We start from the raw sequence: 20,025 nt of genomic DNA, 5'->3' as shown, positions 1-20,025 counted from the left end.
ACCATATTCCGACTTTTTTGATTTGGTTTTCAATATGTTGAAGTTTGTATGGCAATGTATTTTGGATAAAGCCCAGGTACTAGTTGTCTCATTTAAATTGTATGCTCATGATTTCAAAACTTATTTACGCTATTTTAATATTTCAACTTGTAACGTATTAATATTCAGTCTGGGGTAGGTGTAGGAATTAGAGAATTTCAGAATTTCTTGACTCTTTTGTTATATTGTCACATGGACCTCCATCGATGCCTCCCGGTTAGACTGTCTATAGTTCGAATCCAGTCAGTCTCAGTAGGGCTAGTTTTTCATATATTTTAATTTTTGTAAGAGATATAAATTGACCTTAGTTAACGACATGTAATATAATAGTTCAATAAAGAATGTTTGTTCCTTTTAGTGGTAAAAAATGGAATCCAGCTACGTGTAACAGAAGCAAGTCCTCTTAACAAAGGAGCAAATGGATTTAGCTTTAGCTGCTGCTCGTGATGGTACGCTGTTGATGGAAGCAATAAGAACGTTTCATATTCCCCGACGAATACTTCGCAGGTCACATTATTTCCGGAATAACTGAAAGGAAATTGGAACGACACTGTACTCTAAGAGTAGAGCAAGACGAAGAACTATGTCACAGCGTTTTTCGACTGACAGATGCAGGAATGCCTGTCACAAGTAATATTCTCAAATGTAGTGTATTGAGCACAAAATTCCAAACCCTTTCAGAGGAAATACAGATAAAATCTGATGCCGTTGGACGGAACTGTTTCTAAAACTCCACACAGAAAAAGGACGATACAGAACGCAAAACGTAAATCATGGAAGGTCCTCGAAACTGAATAAGTTTACTGTGATGGACTACTATATCAATATAAAACAAGTAATGGATCAAATTGGTGTAACTCATACACCTCATATGATATACAATATTGATAGAAAAGGTTGTAGACTTACCTTGCACCACCAATAACAAATGCTCGCACGAAAAGGAGCCAAACGAGTACACTTGGTAGCTCCACAACACGCTATGATTGCAACAGTTGTAATGCGTGGGTCGCCTTGGAACAACTATACCCCCCCCCCCCCCCCCTCCGCCCATGATTTTGTTCAAGGGGCAGAGGTTGAGACCAGAGTGGGAAGAGAATTTCCTCCTGGCAGCAAAGTTGTGATGATGCCGAAGGGGAGTATGACCATCGAAGTTTTCATCCAGTGGCTCGATAATTTTTTCCAATACAAGACAAATACAAATAAAACATAACTTGTTTCTGGTGGGGCTTTTTCGCACCGTGATATTGGATTTATTCCTGCAGTGGAAAAATAGAACATTACTCTGTTTTGTCACCCCAGTATTGCCAGCCATAAATTGCAACCGCTACATAAATCATTCTTCAAATCCTTTGAGATGGATTGGGATGACGTAGTGCAGAAGTACTGAGTGTCTCACCAAGAACGTCAAATAAAAAGAGCTGAATCTGAGAACGTATTTTCTAGCGTTTGGGATGGATCCATACTGCTGTGAACTTCGTTTCTGGATTTAAAGGAACAATGACATACACATACAATCCAGACATAATTCCTGAAGTTGGATTCGCTCCCTCAACTTCTTTCGAGATCTTGCTAGACATTTCTGAGAATAGTTGCCCGTTATCTAAACCTGCTAGACAGAACATCAGTTGCTGAATGCAAGTGTGAAGACTCCTAATCTTCAAATTCTTCTGTTTTAAATGCTCCCCAATGTTCTCCAAGTGCAGTCCTGTCCACGTCAAAAATAAAGCGGCAAAAGACATCCAAGCCTAGCCAGTGCTCTAAATCAGGAACACACTGCCAAAAAATTAACATACTAAGTGTAAATTTGAGGTTATGCTTCACGGTATTAATTTCATACTACAGTATGATCATAAAGGAATTTTAATGAATTCCTTTTGTTGTTTTGTTGATTGTTAAAATTTCCCTGGGGCTAGCCCACTTCCATTTTTCTAACAATTCTTCTTGCTTCGGAAACGAAAAAACTTGCACTTTCGGGCCTGTAGGGTAATTTGCCTTTACACCCGGTCACAACATCTGTACGCATTTTGTCTCTCACTGACACTGGGTATCACTGAAATAAAGTTAAAAACATCCTAGGACAGTTACACTGTGCATCATTCACTCATTCCTATAAGCAGCACAATACGAGTCACTTCCTTTTGCTATGAGTTAAGACTACTCGCGGTATACCCAATGATTCCCGCAGCAAGCCTAGTATTCCAGTGGCGTAGTAGTTGTAAATTCTCTACTCACATACAAAAAAGACATTAGCGGCAAGCAAAACTATGAAGAATCCAATGGCGGGCGAAAAACAATTTCCAAGAATCTCTCTCAACCAAGCACAAGTACGATCAACACAATTCGTCTGTGATGCGGTATTGTTTTGTTTGTGAAGAGCTTGCTGAGGCTGATACGGGAATTTACGGTCAATGCAACATTCAGGTTAATGAAGAGTGCGGTGGACTGACAAAATATGATACAGACAACTTCATTTGCCCAAAGTGTGAAAATTAATCAAATTTTGTGCTAGAATCACATAAATGAACTATTCAGTATCTTATAACTTTTATATCAATACATCGTGTAGTTCTCATGGAGCATTAAATGAACTAAACAACGTCCAAGCCATTACGGGAAATCGACTATTTGAGTAACAAGAATGGCCTTATTGGAAGCAGCTTGTCCCTATAAGGCCATTGCCCTAAAATTACAGTTCAAGCTACATCAATCTACATTATCTTTCCAGCGCTGGTCAGTTATGTGTTGAATGAAGCACTAATGTTTTATCCACAGAACGTAAAACGAACGTTGCGGTGTGAAACATTTAGGTTCTCTAAAAATAGTTGCAAAAACTTAGTATAGCAGTATTTCCGGCGTCTATCTCCTACAGCTTCCTACATCTCTGTTTTCAGTTTGGAAGTTAATTATGGTGGTTGGATTATAACTACAGTTATCGGTAGCACTATGTTTCAGTGTTGCTCTACTACCTTCTTTCCCGCCGTTACGCCATCCCAATGTCTTGCTTTAAAAAACAAGCTTTTGTTTCAGCTTCGCTATCACATGAAACGACTCAAGAATTTCTGTATTGTTCCGATGTGTGTTTTGGTGACCCCTTTGTAGTAACTGCAGTAAACTGTTTTACTATTATACATGACTGATTCGCTATTCTATGAATTCTACGTCATTATGTGAGCAAATCAAGAGTTTTAATAAACTCATATATTCCCTCTATACACAATCCTCAATTTCCGAAGTCATTTGTAAAGGCCTTGGCATACAGTCGCTGCTATCACGTTTACTTCACAAACATTGCTCTTGGAGAGCTAACTGAGATATACACTCCTGGAAATTGAAATAAGAACACCGTGAATTCATTGTCCCAGGAAGGGGAAACTTTATTGACACATTCCTGGGGTCAGATACATCACATGATCACACTGACAGAACCACAGGCACATAGACACAGGCAACAGAGCATGCACAATGTCGGCACTAGTACAGTGTATATCCACCTTTCGCAGCAATGCAGGCTGCTATTCTCCCATGGAGACGATCGTAGAGATGCTGGATGTAGTCCTGTGGAACGGCTTGCCATGCCATTTCCACCTGGCGCCTCAGTTGGACCAGCGTTCGTGCTGGACGTGCAGACCGCGTGAGACGACGCTTCATCCAGTCCCAAACATGCTCAATGGGGGACAGATCCGGAGATCTTGCTGGCCAGGGTAGTTGACTTACACCTTCTAGAGCACGTTGGGTGGCACGGGATACATGCGGACGTGCATTGTCCTGTTGGAACAGCAAGTTCCCTTGCCGGTCTAGCAATGGTAGAACGATGGGTTCGATGACGGTTTGGATGTACCGTGCACTATTCAGTGTCCCCTCGACGATCACCAGTGGTGTACGGCCAGTGTAGGAGATCGCTCCCCACACCATGATGCCGGGTGTTGGCCCTGTGTGCCTCGGTCGTATGCAGTCCTGATTGTGGCGCTCACCTGCACGGCGCCAAACACGCATACGACCATCATTGGCACCAAGGCAAAAGCGACTCTCATCGCTGAAGACGACACGTCTCCATTCGTCCCTCCATTCACGCCTGTCGCGACACCACTGGAGGCAGGCTGCACGATGTTGGGGCGTGAGCGGAAGAAGGCCTAACGATGTGCGGGACCGTAGCCCAGCTTCATGGAGACGGTTGCGAATGGTCCTCGCCGATACCCCAGGAGCAACAGTGTCCCTAATTTGCTGAGAAGTGGCGGTGCGGTCCCCTACGGCACTGCGTAGGATCCTACGGTCTTGGCGTGCATCCGTGCGTCGCTGCGGTCCGGTCCCAGGTCGACTGGCACGTGCACCTTCCGCCGACCACTGGCGACAACATCGATGTACTATGGAGATCTCACGCCCCACGTGTTGAGCAATTCGGCGGTACGTCCACCCGGCCTCCCGCATGCCCACTACACGCCCTCGCTCAAAGTCCGTCAACTGCACATACGGTTCACGTCCACGCTGTCGCGGCATGCTACCAGTGTTAAAGACTGCGATGGAGCTCCGTATGCCACGGCAAACTGGCTGACACTGACGGCGGCGGTGCACAAATGCTGCGCAGCTAGCGCCATTCGACGGCCAACACCGCGGTTCCTGGTGTGTCCGCTGTGCCGTGCGTGTGATCATTGCTTGTACAGCCCTCTCGCAGTGTCCGGACCAAGTATGGTGGGTCTGACACACCGGTGTCAATGTGTTCTTTTTTCCATTTCCAGGAGTGTATATATGAGTCCATTTTTCTAAGTGTTTCCTTCAAGAATCTGAAGAGCCTGCAAACTGAGAGAGGAGCCCCAAGGCCAGAGGCACTTGAATCAGTTTTAAGAAAGACGTGGTTCAAATGTCTAACTAAAGAACAGGAAGGTGGATTAGTGCTTACCGCCGCGTCGATCACAAGGTCATTAGAGCTCGGGTTTTAGAAGAATAGGGAAGGATATCGGCAGTGCTCTCTTAGAGAGACCATCTTGGCATTCAACCTCAGCGATACAGGGGAATCATAGAAACCCTAAATCTGGACACCTAGATAGGGATTTGAACTGTCGTTTTCCAGAATGCGATACCTATATCATCCCTTACGCCACATATCTGGGTATGGCTGTCCATGCGGATCTTTGTGTTCAATGGTCTCTGTAAACTCCAACAAGTGACTACCTGAATGGTGGTTGCTTTGCTTTAGACCAGGATGACTTTCTTCCCCAACGTTGTCCAAACCGAGATAGTGTGCCCCGTTCCTTTGACTTCGTCACTGACAGGAAGTTGAACTCAAACCTTTCTTTCGGCTTCAGAATATAAGCAACGTATTTTTTAAATTCACATTTTCATGAACATATATTACACATGTTCAGTAAATTTACGTACCTCCTCAAGTACATCCCAAAGTTTTGCATCTTCAAACTCTGAAAACGGGTCAAGGTTGAAGCGCAGAGTCTCCGAGAAGAGCACAGGTTCCTGTGGTATAATGGAGATGTGTTTCCGCAAGTCGTGAAGTCCCAGAGTGCTGGTGTCCACATCGTCAATCAGAATGGCTCCCTCTATAGGGGCCAATCGGAAGAGAGCAGAGATAAGGGACGACTTCCCTGCTCCTGTTCGGCCGACGATACCAACCTACACAGATATTTAGAACCTATGTAGAGATATAGACACACACACACATACATTCATTTCTGATGTGATTAAGAACGTATAGCAAAACCTTATGGGTAGGATGAATTGTGAAATTGAGGTTCTTGAGAACTGGAGGATCTGTTGGGCTGTACTTCAGATACATCTTCTGGAAGACGACCTGTCCTCGTTGTGGCCATGAACCTGGTGGTTTCTTATCTGGAACAAACAAATTAATAATAGAGAGAGCTAGACTTCGCCTTATGAGACCTCATGTTGAGTAGGTTCCATTCGTTTCTGGTAGTCATTCAGAAATGGTTGACTCCAGTGTTATCTTGCTGTGGAAGTAAATTTGTTTATGAATTAAATAACATCAATGACAAAGATACGTGACGTTTTTAACTGTCTGAATATTGGTTGTGATCGTAGGCTACCATAGCCAAGAAATAAGGGCAGCAATTTAATTCATGTATTCTACGTCAGCGCATTTGTAGAACCACAGTTTACATACAAAATGCAACTGCCTGAACCTAGATGATACACAGTGGAGTTTCTAAGACAATGTCTGTGGATTGCAGTTTATTACACAAATTTCACGTTAATTATTTTGGTCTAAACAGAGCAAGATTTGAGGGAACTAAAATCTAACTAAATATTTCTATATTTCCAAAGTGTAATGGACAGTAGTCACTGTACTCCTGACAAAGGTGTGCCAGAATATATTTAGTCTATCGTCTGTATTTATCTTGTCGTCGATTCAGCAGTATTCTTTAATGTTCCTTTATTACTGTGTTGTCAAAAGAGAACGATTGCAGTGTGTGGTCAGGAGTCTGGTGATGAAGTTTGTTTCCCGACTACTGAGGGAACCAAAAACTTAGCTGGAAACACGAATCGAGCACTCAGACGGATTCTGCATTATAATTCATCATTTTTGGTAGTAAAAAATGTTTCGTTATTTCTTTTCCATGTGAGTTCATTATAACCAGACTGGAACTGCTCTGCCGCCTTCTATTATTTATTTATGAAACGTGATCAGATTAGGGTCTTCAAGGTGTCTTTTACGACGGGCCAGGACTTCACACATACAGAATCCTTTTTAAGTCTTACTTACCTAAAGAAAAAGAATAATTTTAGTAGAAAAAATAGTAGATAATAGTATTAATACACTTCTGGCCATTAAAATTGCTACACCACGAAGATGACGTACTACAGACGTTAAATTTAACCGACAGGAAGAAGATGCTGTGATATGCAAATGATTATCTTTTCAGAGCATTCGTACAAGGTTGGCGCCGGTGGTGACACCTACAACGTGCTGACATGATGAAAGTTTCCAACCGATTTCTCGTACACAAACAGTAGTTGACCGGCGTTGCCTGGTGAAACGTTGTTGTGATGCCTCGTGTAAGGGAGAGAAATGCGTACCATCACGTTTCCGACTCTGATATACGTCTGATTGTTGCCTATCGCGATTGCGGTTTATCGTATCGCGACACTGCTGCTCGCGTTGGTCGAGATCCAGTGACTGTTGGCAGAATATGGAATCGGTGGGTTCAGTAGGGTAATACGGAACGCCGTGCCCACAGCATCATGGTGGTCGCATCCGTGTTTCGCGACATCGTGGTGAACGCACATTGGAAGCGTGTATTCGTCATCGCCATACTGGCGTATCACCCGGCGTGATGGTATGGGTTGCTATTGGTTACACGTCTCGGTCGCCTCTTGTTCACATTGATGGCACTTTGAACAGTGGACGTTACATTTCAGATGTGTTACGACCCGTGGCTCTACCCTTCATTCGATCCCTGCGAAACCCTACATATGAGCAGGATAATGCACGACCGCATGTTGCAGGTCCTGTACGGGCCTTTCTGGATACAGAAAATGCTCGACTGCTACCCTGGCCAGCACATTCTCCAGTTCTCTCACCAACTGAAAACGTCTGGTCAATGGTGGCCGAGCAACTGGCTCGTCACAATACGCCAGTCACTACTTTTGATGAACCATGGTATCGTGTTGAAGCTGCATGGGCAGCTGTTCCTGTACTCTCCATCCAAGCTCTGTTCGACTCAATGGCCAGGCGTATCAAGGCCGTTATTACGGCCAGAGGTGGTTGTTTTGGGCACTGATTTCTCAGGCTCTATGCACCCAAATTGCGTGAAAATGTAATCAAATGTCAGTTCTAGTATTATATATTTGTCCAATGAATACCCGTTTATCATCTGCATTTCTTCTTGGTGTAGCAATTTTAATGGCCGGTAGTGTATATTTAAAAATGATGTGAATGTATGTAAAGGAATGTGCGATGTTCTCTGATATATCGGATTCCGAGGGTGGGAATTTAAGTAAACTGCACTAGATAATAGCACTGCAAAGAAGGACTTAGTGGCGTAAATACTGCGTACAGAGACTAAAATAGGCCTTATTGTTGCTTCAGTAGGTATGTCATTAACTTTGTTTAAAGCTGGAGATGTTGCTCATTTCGGTGATGTAAAGAGGGATATCATTCCAGAGTCGGATTCCTTCTCTGAAAAGATCTTCGAGAAAGCGGACGAGTGATTGAGTGGGTTAGAAATGCTTTGATGGGAATGAGTGTTGCTGCCATTTTCATACAAAAAGAATAAGGTTTGTGAGGGATATGAGAGACTGTGATCGTTGAAAAGACAGCAGAGTGTCATGGAAGTACAAGCGTTTGTAAAAGTTTCTCTTTCAGGTGAACAGGGAGGAGCTTTTTATATCTTTGTAAGGTATGGAGAGGTGCTTATGTTATCTAGAATATTGCAGCTATGCTATGATTAGTTCAATTTACACGTCTGAATTTACAACCATATTTATAACGAAACTAGAAGAAAACAGCAAACAAATCTTATGTTTCAACTTGCTTCTTCACGTCTATACATAGACACTGAAGGACGTGAGCACTAAAATAATTTAAAAGTGTATTTTATCTAACATACTCTTTGTCAGGTATATTATTTAGTCACAGGAAACAGCTTAGAAAATAATCAAAAGTTTTTGAAAAGTAATAAGAAAAATTATGTATGGTGCCAAGACATATATATATCCACTGTACACAGAGTGAGTTTCTCACGGGAATCGTATGAAACTAGAATTAATCATCCCGAGACAACAAATAATTTCTATGCAAACAAGAGAGAGAGCTTCTGCAAAGTCAACAGCAAGCTGAAAAAACAGTTGTCTTTTTTATGAGACTATAGAGACAAGATATGATCGGGATGGCAATAAAGTGAAAGATGTGAGATGATGTTAGAAAAACTGCAGCGTCGATCCTTATCGCTGAAAATCTCAGCTGTTTTGTAAAACCTCTGTTACCTGGAAGTTGCTGAAAACATAAAAACGCCATGGGGTGAATTGCATCTTGCTACACAATAGCAGTCAGAAGGACATGGCAGCTCACCTGAAGTCAAACTGAAAGCCAACCGTGACTGGGGATGAATCTTTCTGACGCTGCAGCTCAAGCCACTTGTGAAAGTGTGCTGCTTGTGGGAAAAGATGGTGTTGAAATGAAAGTCACAACAGATTGATTTCAGAGAGATGGTTAATTTCTGTTTCGAGAAATTTCGAATGGGAGGAGGAAATTATGACTAACGTGACGATTGTTTACAGAACTAATTCGATTAACAGAAAAGAAATCGAAGGCAAGATCCGCCCGATGCGAGGTTTGCTGGAGATACGAAATTTAGTAGAAAGATTAATGTCTAACGCCTAATCGACATGTTGATTAGTGACAGACAGCAGTCCCGGACTCTGTAAGGATAGGCAAGAAAAACAGCAAGGTCATTAATAAAGGAACCATTCCGGTATTTGCTTCATGAGATTTAGAAAAAACACCGGAAAACTAAGTTTTGAACCGCCATTCTGCCGAACGTGAGTTGTCACCGGCGCAGGTCTCCTCTTCAGCGTATCCTATCTATCTTCCTTATGACCAATATCGAACCAATAATTCTTCCTCATTGTCGACCCTATTCCAGCTTTCATCATCCGAATCTATTTCTGTTTCTTTTTTTTTTTTTTGTCCTTTCATCTCATATGTTAAATTTACCATATCATTTCTGTCATATTCCCAGCACAGTCAATTCATTCTCTAAATGTGATTCCTTATAACTGCCGTCAAAAATTTCGGTTTGTTTCTTATGTCAGTGTTTAAAAAAAAATACAGTGGAGGAAATTAATGACTATAATGTTAACAATGCTTAATTATTTTGATACTCTACATTCACTACTGTAGCTATTATTGCTGTAACTACTATTATTATCCAAAGCTTGTATAGTGTGAATATTGCAGTCTTCCAGCTCAAACAGATGCGTGAATTCGTAAGTAAGTAGACAACGGTTATCAGCTGTACATCGCTGGAAGATTGGTGCGAGAGACAGTTGGAGCCTGCACGGACATGTTACAACCAGTACTGCAGCTACTGCTCATGCCAAATCACTGTGTCTGAATTGTGGAAGCCGTCAGCCACAATCACTACCGGCCAGCACTTATAAAATACATTATCAGACATCATTAGATGCCACATGCCAATATTTTGGCTTTATGGCGAAGCTGTAAGGTTTTAACAGTCATGGGAAGTTAACCTGACATAAAATAGAGCGAGAAATAGTTTTTAAAAAGTTATTTTATTATAATTTTTCCAGCTCATTAAAAGTTGTAAAAACATTACAACAATGACTGTAGTTTGTGAAATGGGAATTATGAATAAAATTTTGCCATTTCTTAATCTCAAAGATTCATATGACATAAACAGCTATAACGTACAACCATACCATTGCTGAAGGACGTACCTCCAGTTCCTATTTGTTCCACTGCTACTACGTAAATTCAACTGCTTAATTAAACTTTATTTAAAGTGAATATCCCACGTTTATTTAAAAACACATATGTGAAAAAATATTTATAATTTAAGGAAAATTGTATACAATGTAAGAAATTAGAATTGGGAAGAATGTAGCCACAGTTTTTGTGTGTTCATATTGAGTGTGACGCTCTAGTAAGTAAAGTGAATATCAAAAGCACATTTACGTAGTTAGAGGCTCCAGAACTGAATGTTGTTTAAAATTCCAGAATGAGATTTTCACTCTGCAGCGGAGTGTGCGCTGATATGAAACTTCCTGGCAGATTAAAACTGTGTGCCCGACCGAGACCCGAACTCGGGACCTTTGCCTTTCGCGGGCAAGTGCTCTACCAACTGAGCTACCGAAGCACGACTCACGCCCGGTACTCACAGCTTTACTTCTGCCAGTCTATACTGCTGAACAAGTGCTCATAGCTCTCAAGATAAGCACTTTAGAGCCCACGTTTTGGTCTATACCATCACCTCCAAAAATATGGAAGGCAAAGCCCTTGTTGTGGGAGAGGCTCACTGTCAGAGGTATCAGAACGATTTTCGCTTATAACTTCTGACTCGGTCATTTCCGGACCAGGATCCCTTGCCTCAAATTGATACAAAATCCTTCTCCATAAGCTGTGAAAGTTTGTGACATCATCATGGAATCACCTTGTAAAACACACAGGACGTCTTCTCCATTCTAAATCTACTTACTGAACTAAGATATACGTACATGTACATGTTTCGCCACAGTAGCAGTTAAATCACTTTCATCGTCGTTTCCTCACCTGGTGCGGACTCCAGAGCAGGTTCAGAAGGAATCTTGGTGTACTCAAGGACTCTCTCCACTGACGTCATCTGGCTGACCACTTCAGTCATTTGCATAATCCCATACTGAAGCATACCAGTCAGAATGAGTGACTGTGAAATTGCCAGACCCACACCGGAACCACCGAATGAACCTGTGAATTAACGTCTCTGTAAGTAGCAGAGTTATAGTGTTTTATTCAAAAGGAGGTAACTAATACGTGGAAAACTTCTGGTAAAAGGATAGAAGTCTTAAAAGAATTTTAAAAATGTTCACATTTCTATATGGTAAATGTTTTTATTTTCTTGGTTAGAGAATATTTTTCGTGTTAATTGTTCGCTTCGTTTCTGTCTTCTTGTTTGCAGATTTGCACCTTGGTTCCACAGGTTTTTTTTTTTCCTTTTCTAATGTTGTCTTCTAGTAGCTAAATGAAATGCACAAAGTGTCTAGCATTAGCTGTAACACAATCATCTAAACACCGCATCATTGACTGTCTTATTCGCTCCTGTACTCCATTTGTCTGTTATACAGTCTGAAATATTTCTTGAACACGCTGGTGAAGAATGTCAACATTCGCAATAGGTTTTGAATACGCAGTTCCCAAAAAATAATAACGAAAAGAAATCCAATGTACTGAGCACACGCGAACAAGCAGGTCAAGATGTTGCTACACCATGACCTAACCTTTTATTTGGGAAACGCTGATTCAAAATTGTTTTTGTCTGCAAAGTAAAATGGTATTGTGAATGTTGACGTTCTTCGCTCTCATGCTGAAGAAAGACTGCAGCAGATACAGCAGAGACGCCTGGAATATGTGAGCTAGTGAGATATTCAATGATGCCACCTTTAGAAGCGTGTGTTGGAGCTAATGGTGGACACTGCAAGCATTTCATTTAGACATCAGAAGACAACATCTAAAAAGAAAAAAAATATCTCAAAGCTGAAAATTTGCAAACCAAAAGGCAGAAACTAAGCAAACATGTAATACCATATAATTGTCTTCAGCTAACAAAAAAAATAGCATATGAATACATGAACTATTATGCTCCTTTTTAAATCCTCTTTCCATTGCCCAGAGGCTGCCCACGAGGCTACACACGAGAAAAAACAACATTTTCAGGCTGCAAGTAAATGTGCACATAGTTCCAACGAAACATTCGCCGCCGCGCGGGATTAGCAGAGCGGTCTTAGGCGCTGCAGTCATGGACTGTGCGGCTGGTCCCGGTGGAGGTTCGAGTCCTCCCTCCAGCATGGGTGTGTGTGCTTGTCCTTAGGATAATTTAGGTTAAGTAGTGTGTAAGCTTAGGGACTGATGACCTTAGCAGTTAAGTCCCCTAAGATTTCACACACATTTGAACATTTTTGAACAAAACATTCGCCACATTTACGCAAATACTGACTAGGTAGCTACCAAATTCGTGTTATACACACAGAAAATTGTGCTCTACCTGCTGAATTATTCATTATTGTCAGATTCATTACATGGAGATAATTATCAAGCAGTCAGTGAAATTCTTAAATATGAAAAGTTCTTTCTTGAAAGCAGTTTCTTTTTATTCTTGATTCCAATACACCACATTATTCCCCACTCTTTTGGCCTGTATGCCCACATGGACCCCTCCACTGGTCTACATCAGAACCAATCGGCTTAGTCCCTTAGGAATACACACAGTTGAACTTTTTTGATCCAACGTCCTGCTTCATCAATAACCTCCACATAATCCACGTCATGCTTCCCGCGGAGGGCATCCTTCGTTGGGCCAAATAGATGGAAGTCAGAAAGTGCGAGATCCGGCTTGTAAGGTAAATGAAGAAGAGAAGTCCAATGAAATTTTGTGAGCTCCTCTCGGGTCCGCAAATTTACGTGAGGCCATATGTTGTCATAGAGATGAAGCAGTTCGTTTGCTTTTTTTTTTTAGCTACCAACACGCTGAAGTCCTATCTTCAGTTCCATAAGGCTCGCATAATGTACTTCAAGTTGATCGTTCCACCATGAGGTCGTCAAACAGAATAACCCTTTCAGAGGCCCAGAAGACCGTCGCCTTCGCTTTACCGGTTAAGGGTGCGGATTGGAACATTTTCTTTTGGTGAGAGGTGGTGTGGCGCCGTTTTGTTTCCGGTTCAAAGTGATGATCCCATGTCTCATCACCCGTGACGGTGTTCGACATAAAATTGTCACGATCAGCCTCGTAACGCCCAAGAAATTCCTCGCAGATGGTCATTCGTTGCCCTTTATGGGCTTCTGTTAGGGGGCGAGGAGCCAAGCAGGCACGCGCGATAGAGTACCCCAACTGGTAAATAAGTGCGTCAGCATTACCAACAAATACGTCTAGTTGTGCAGCGAGGTGCTTGGTTGTGACTCTCGATCACCTCGAAAGAGAGTGTCCGCACGTTCCCACATTGCGTGCGGCCTTGTTGCGATGTGGCAGACGCATCACCCAACGACTCACCGTGCTTTTCTACACTGCCAGATCTCGTTGACATTCTGCAGGCACCTATGATTACTGCAATGCTCTAGTTTTCCGCCAAGAGAATGGGAGCTCTGCTTGGAAGACTCCTCCGTTATAGACGCCATTTTCAAGGCTACTTATGGCGCTATCACCTACTGGACCTTCATGAAACTATAAGGGCTGAAGCGGAAATACGAGGGTTGTCCAGAAAGTAAGTTCCGACCGGCCGCTAAATGGAAACCAAAGTGAAAATCAGAAACATTTTATTTGCAAGAGTTAGCAACACTTTCCAGATACTTCCCTACAAAGTCGCCGCTCCGACTCAGACATTTGTCGGAGCGTTATACCAAATTTCCAACACCACTGTCAAAGAAGGCAGCCGCCTGTGCTTTCCGATAATTCTCTACTCTGTTCTATAGGGCGTAGCCTGCGCCCAGGTGTTGTCTTCGTATCCAGCGTTTCATGTGAACAGAGATGGTACTCAGGATAGGGCTGGGTTCAAAAATGGTTCAAATGGCTCTGAGCACTATGGGACTCAACTGCTGTGGTCATAAGTCCCCTAGAACTTAGAACTACTTAAACCTAACTAACCTAAGGACATCACACACATCCATGCCCGAGGCAGGACTCGAACCTGCGACCGTAGCGGTCGCGCGGTTCCAGACTGTAGCGCCTAGAACCGCTCGGCCACTCCGGCCGGCAGGGCTGTGTTGTGGGTGATCGAACACTTCCCATCTAAAAGGCTGCAGGAGCTTCTTCACTGGCCCTGCAGAGTGCAGCTGAGAATTGCCATGAATAGGGAAGCACGTGGCAGTTGTGTTAGGTGGGCTGCGATCATTAAAGCGAAGCCTCTCAACGGGCCCTCCTCTTTGGTGGGAGACATCGTTGTTCTAGGCACCTTTACTCGCTCACAGTGCGCTCACAACTGAAAAGAGAGTCTTGATACGATCGATGGTCTTACTAGAGACACTACCAAATACATCTTTGCAAAGCTTTATCGTGTTTTCACTGTGGTGTCCATTTCGCGACCGATCGGAACTTACTTTCAGGACAACCCTCGTATTCCACGATGTCTTTGTTGCCTACGGCCCATTCACCAGCCACATAGGCGTGTACCGCTGTTTGCCGCCCTTTCTATACGAGAGCAACAAGTTCTGTTGAGACCGCACCTCCAACAGTGAAATCATTGTGGAAAAGGAAAAGCTTCAAAACAGAAAAAGAATAGATCAAAAGAGGGAAAACCAGAAAGCTATACACAAAAAGGGAAAAAAAGAGCTGAAGAGACTGACCCTGATTTAGACATCTCTTTGAGGGCAGACGAAAGCATGGATGATACCCATCCCTTTGGAGAGTCCACACCAGATTCTATTGTTATGACAGATGCACAGAGAAAATTACATCTTGGCTAATTTTCGAGGAGGAAAGAGGATTTCTACAGGTACAGTTATTTTTGCACTATATTATCGTTCTAGAGGAATCTGTGTTGTGCTTAACGGTCCTGCTGATGTTCTTGAAACAAAAAAGGCAGTGATTCTCTGTTGTGTATCTCTCATTTTTGTATTAATCTCAATATAGTAAGTCTAACTGCTAATAGTTCTTACCAATTGCTGGTTAAACAAACAAAGAAATTCACACTGATCTATGTTTCATACCATAAAAATCCTTGAAATATTCCGCACAAAATATCCTAGTTATGCAAATGTATCGTTTTGTACGTTCTGCATCTCATTATTAAGCACTCTACCTACAATTATCAGTGCACATAACAATTTCACATGTGTATCCAATTTTGAACCAACCAAACCACATTTAGGAACTTCAGTCCAAAAAATAATTAGACGTTTTTGTTTTTTCTAGTCTACATTTGTAACTTCAAAAATTAAATATAATATCATTTTTACAGCAACTTATCGTCTCCAACATTTACAATTTTTTTCTGAACAGTTACTGTTTTCCTTTCCAAAGTGCAGATACATTTTGTTTCGTATCATATTTAGGACATCTTACCCTACTGACATTATATGGGAAAAATATTGTTGTATGACTGATGCCACCGTGAAGGCGCCATTGATCAACAGAATGGTATTACGAAAACTGAATCTGACATCGAGCACAGAGACTAGGAAAAGATGCATCGCTGACGTCGAACCTGTTACACAGAATGTGCCAGGAAGAACTGTCAATATTCAGAGATACGATAGGTACGATCAATCGAAGCAAAAGAGTCTATAAAAATGTGGGCTCTACAATCCATAACTCGAGAGTTACGAGCAGCTGTTTACCTTCGCTACTGTGAAACATTTCTCTTCTTTTGAACAAGGGCTCACAATTCTCAAGGTACACATTTTAGAGCCCATGTCCACTAGATAATGTTTCCTTGTTTGGTCCATACAAGCTCCTCCAAGTATGTGGGAAGCAAAGAGCTTGCAGTGAAAGAGATTTGCTTCACAGTATCGAAGATGCCTTTTAGAGCCCATGCTGACTATTTTTTTTTTTAATTTGAATTATCTCCCCTGAGATATCCTAGACTATTTATTCCAGGACACCCTGTATATTAATATCATGAATTCTTAAACGTATCCTATGACATAATATTTTAAGTAGGGCTCTTACCTGCAGAAAGAACGAGGAAACTGTAGGTGACGATAGTAACGAAAATGCTGCTGAGGAAGTCTAGCCATATTCCAAGCGCTGATCCGTTTGTTACATATAGGAACCATGCAGAGGTATGACGATCCTAAAAAACAAGAAACTGATAATTGAGTTTGTTGTTTCTATACAAATGGAAGGCTATGAAGGGAACGAGAGGTTGTGACGCAAACTTCCTGACTATCGAACGTTTCTCCAGTGTCCCGTATTGAATTACAAACCTCTAAGCAGCGTCCCGTAAAGTGAGGGAATGTGACACCGTCGGTGGTGATCCTTGCGTCGGATGGTGACGTTAATCCCCGGACCCTTGGTGCTTTTCGCGAGGAGCAGACTATGTGCAGGCACCGGGTTTCACCCTCTTCCTTTTACTATTATCATGCAACAAATACGTGACACCACACTTTACACACATCCATCGTAGTCAGCCACACTCGGCAGATACACTTCAGACATAACCCTAGAAGGCCGCCGGGAAAGAACAGCTTGTGGTGGGAGAAGAAACCGTTATCGGATTGGGTGGCTGAACAACCATTCGGGTTCTTCAAGACAACAGAGCCACACGGCTCTTTCAGTCTCATTCAATACAAAAGAACACCATTTTAACTGTTCGCAAAATTTAGATTACATTTTTGTGACAGAATGATATGTCGCCTTTCGGAACTAAAAAAAAGTTATTCCCTAAAATTTTGATTGCTTAATACACCAAGGTATGGTCCGTACAAGAGCTAAGAGGGAAAAATAAGAGTGGGAGACCAAGAATAAAATTCTCGAATTAAGGAAGATATAAGACAGAGATGCAGTCTTTCGCCCAAACTGTATAATTTGCACATCGAAGAAGCAATGAAGCAGCAAAAGAAAGGTTCGAGAGTAGGATGAAAACTCATTGTGAAAGGACATCAATGATACGATTCGCTGATGGCATGCTATCCTCGGTGAAAGTGAGGAAGAATTGCGGGATCTCTTGAATGTAATGAATAGTCTAATGAGTACTGAGGATTGACTGAGAGTAAACCAAAGAAAGATGAAAGTGTAACACGTGTATATTTCTATTGTTTATTGTCAAATCACAATTTATGAAAGATGTTTATATTTTATTAATCGGATTAAGTAGAAATAATTAATATTTGTCATGTTGGAAATCATTGTGGTAGCAGGGAATGTCTGCACCAAAGTATTGTTGGCAAGAGAGACCGCAAATTGATATAATTTTAAAAAGGGCGGGAGAGACCGCGTATGGATACGTTTTAAGAAAAGAGCGGGAAAGACCGTGCATTGAAACATTTTGTAATGGTAGCAGGGATTGTCTGCACCAGAAAGTATTGTTGGCAGGAGAAACGGCACTTTAGCGTTCGTAGGAAGTCAGTAGTAAGCGAGAAGTGAAGCGAGTCGGTAGCAGGTCCGAAGCGAGAGGTTGAGAGGAGCGGTGTGTCTGCCAGCCACTAGCTATGATTTACAAGAGATTATAAACGGATGTACAGAAACATCAGCTAACTATTATAATAAGAGGAACTAATATTATTGAATTAATTTTTTGAGAAACTCAAGACTACTGAAGGTATGTTTGTGCATTGCTAGTTGTAAGATTATTGTAAAAAGTAAGTCCCATTTGAACGTTTGTAAAATCATTTCATTCAGAATATAATTAACTTTTGCCAGCAATATTGCATTTCTAATTATAATCCATCCCAAAAACCATCAACGTAAAACTTTGCAAAATTTTATTGTTGTCAAGAAAAAGTTTAACTATTAATTACGTAGTTTCAATCAAATTAATTATAGAATAACGTCAGCTTTGCTATTAAAGAATAACGTCAGCTTTGGTAATAAATACAGCCACTTATTATGAAAGCGCACCAGCAGCTAATAGAGTATACTAAAACAGAGTAAGTATATTCATGTTGCAGTTCGATGTAGCAGTCAGATGGCGATCCAGTAACAGTAAAAAAGGTAAGGAACAGTTTTGGGTTATTGCAGATAACGACTGAGGGCCACGACGACGACACATTCTATGTTTCGTCTAAATAATCAGAAAATCACTTTTAATAAGCAGCAATTAAATTTGCGTACGAAGACAGAGAAAGAGAATAAATTTCAAAGGGAAGATTTCATTTGCTATTATTAAGCAAGAGATAGGAATCCTAAGAAAAGGTTACATAGTTTGTTGTAAAAGGGAAGGTTATCAATGACAAAAGAGGTATAGAGGAGACGGGGAGGTTTCAAAAATAATGATAAGTAGCAGAAATGAGAACAGAGAGAAATTTAACATCGCACAGGTTATCATGAAGTACATGAAGTTAAGGAATCTGCTACCTGCGCAGCAGAATAACCCAGGACGGACGGAGCAAGGAAGACGTAAAAAGCAGACTACCACTGGCAGAAAGGGCATCCCCGGCCAAGAGAAGTCTATTAGTATCAACCATAGGCATTAATTTGAGGGAGAAATTTCTGAGAATATTCGTTTGGAGCGCAGCATTCGGCCTGGAATCTGAATCATTCGAGTTGCATGGTCTTCAGTGTTGCGTCGTTCTTCGAACTGAGCCCCGATGACCCACAAAGATGTGTCTGGAGACGTCCCAGGTAGCGGTGGGGTATCAACCTGACTCTCAGCCGCCTCACAGCCCGCAAGTAGGAGCGATTGACTGCAGTGACCTTTACAGCACAGCGTTATGTCGACGAAATTCTACGCTCCATTTTGTTTCCCTTCAAGGCAAGCCATCCTGGGCTTGCATTTCAGCAAGATAATGCCCGCACGCACACGGCAAGAGTCTCTACTGCTTGTCTTCGTGCTTGCCAAAGCCTATTTGGCCAGTTTGGTCGTGGGATCTCTCTCCAATTGAAAAGGTTTGGAGCATTAAGAAGGGCCCTCCAACTAAATCGGTATTTTAAAGATCTAACGCGCCGGTTGGACAGAATTTGGTGATATGCCTCAAGAAGATGTCCAGCGACTCTATCTGTCAATTCCAAGCCGAATAACTGCTTGCATAAGGCTCACAGGTGGATCAAAGCTTACTGCCTTGCTAGTTTGTGAAGCACTTTCTCTTGAATAAATCATCGAATTTTTCTGAAACTGTAATTTCCCTCTCTCTCTCTCTCTTAGAGTTAACTTCCGCCACAGTCCCGATCTCTCCCCATCCGATTTACAAATTCATTTTAACCCTGGCCATCGGTCAGCTTCGCATGAACAGCTGCAGCTCTGGATACAGTCATGATTCGGTAGACACCAGGAAACATCAGCGCATGAAAGCACTGTCCCTCCGGTCTGTCGAAAGTCCAGAGCAGAAGAAACTGGAACCACTTGCAGTAGGATGCTGTCGAATAATGTTAAAACGAATGGGGACACTTAAATCAGGTTCAAAAATGGTTCAAATGGCTCTGAGAACTATGGGACTTAACATTTGTGGTCATCAGTCCCCTAGAACTTAGAACTACTTAAACCTAACTAACCTAAGGACATCACAAACATCCATGCCCGAGCCAGGGTTCGAACCTGCGACCGTATCAGTCGCGCGGTTCCGGACTGAGCGCCTAGAACCGCTAGACCACCGCGAGCGGCCTTAAACCAGGAAATGAAGTAATAAAGAAAAGTAGATGAGGGGAGAACACTATAGAA

The 20,025-nt window shown here is 42.1% G+C and overlaps 1 protein-coding gene across 1 annotated transcript in view; it reads right to left on the bottom strand.

Moving 5' to 3' along the window:
* The window catches only part of LOC124594007 (probable multidrug resistance-associated protein lethal(2)03659), a 121,978-nt gene that overhangs the window by 17,685 nt on the left and 84,268 nt on the right, over positions 1-20,025 (bottom strand). The window contains exons 16-19 of the mRNA XM_047132359.1: positions 16,380-16,503; positions 11,297-11,470; positions 5,750-5,877; positions 5,416-5,661 (exon numbers count right to left, since the gene is read on the bottom strand). Of these exons, the coding sequence (XP_046988315.1) occupies positions 5,416-5,661; positions 5,750-5,877; positions 11,297-11,470; positions 16,380-16,503 (672 nt within the window). The remainder of the gene's footprint in view (positions 1-5,415; positions 5,662-5,749; positions 5,878-11,296; positions 11,471-16,379; positions 16,504-20,025) is intronic.

This window comes from Schistocerca americana, chromosome 2, assembly GCF_021461395.2.
Source record: "Schistocerca americana isolate TAMUIC-IGC-003095 chromosome 2, iqSchAmer2.1, whole genome shotgun sequence".
Taxonomy (NCBI): Eukaryota; Metazoa; Arthropoda; class Insecta; order Orthoptera; family Acrididae; genus Schistocerca; species Schistocerca americana.
Note: the sequence above shows the minus strand (reverse complement) of the source record. Positions and strands in the feature narration are given on the sequence as shown.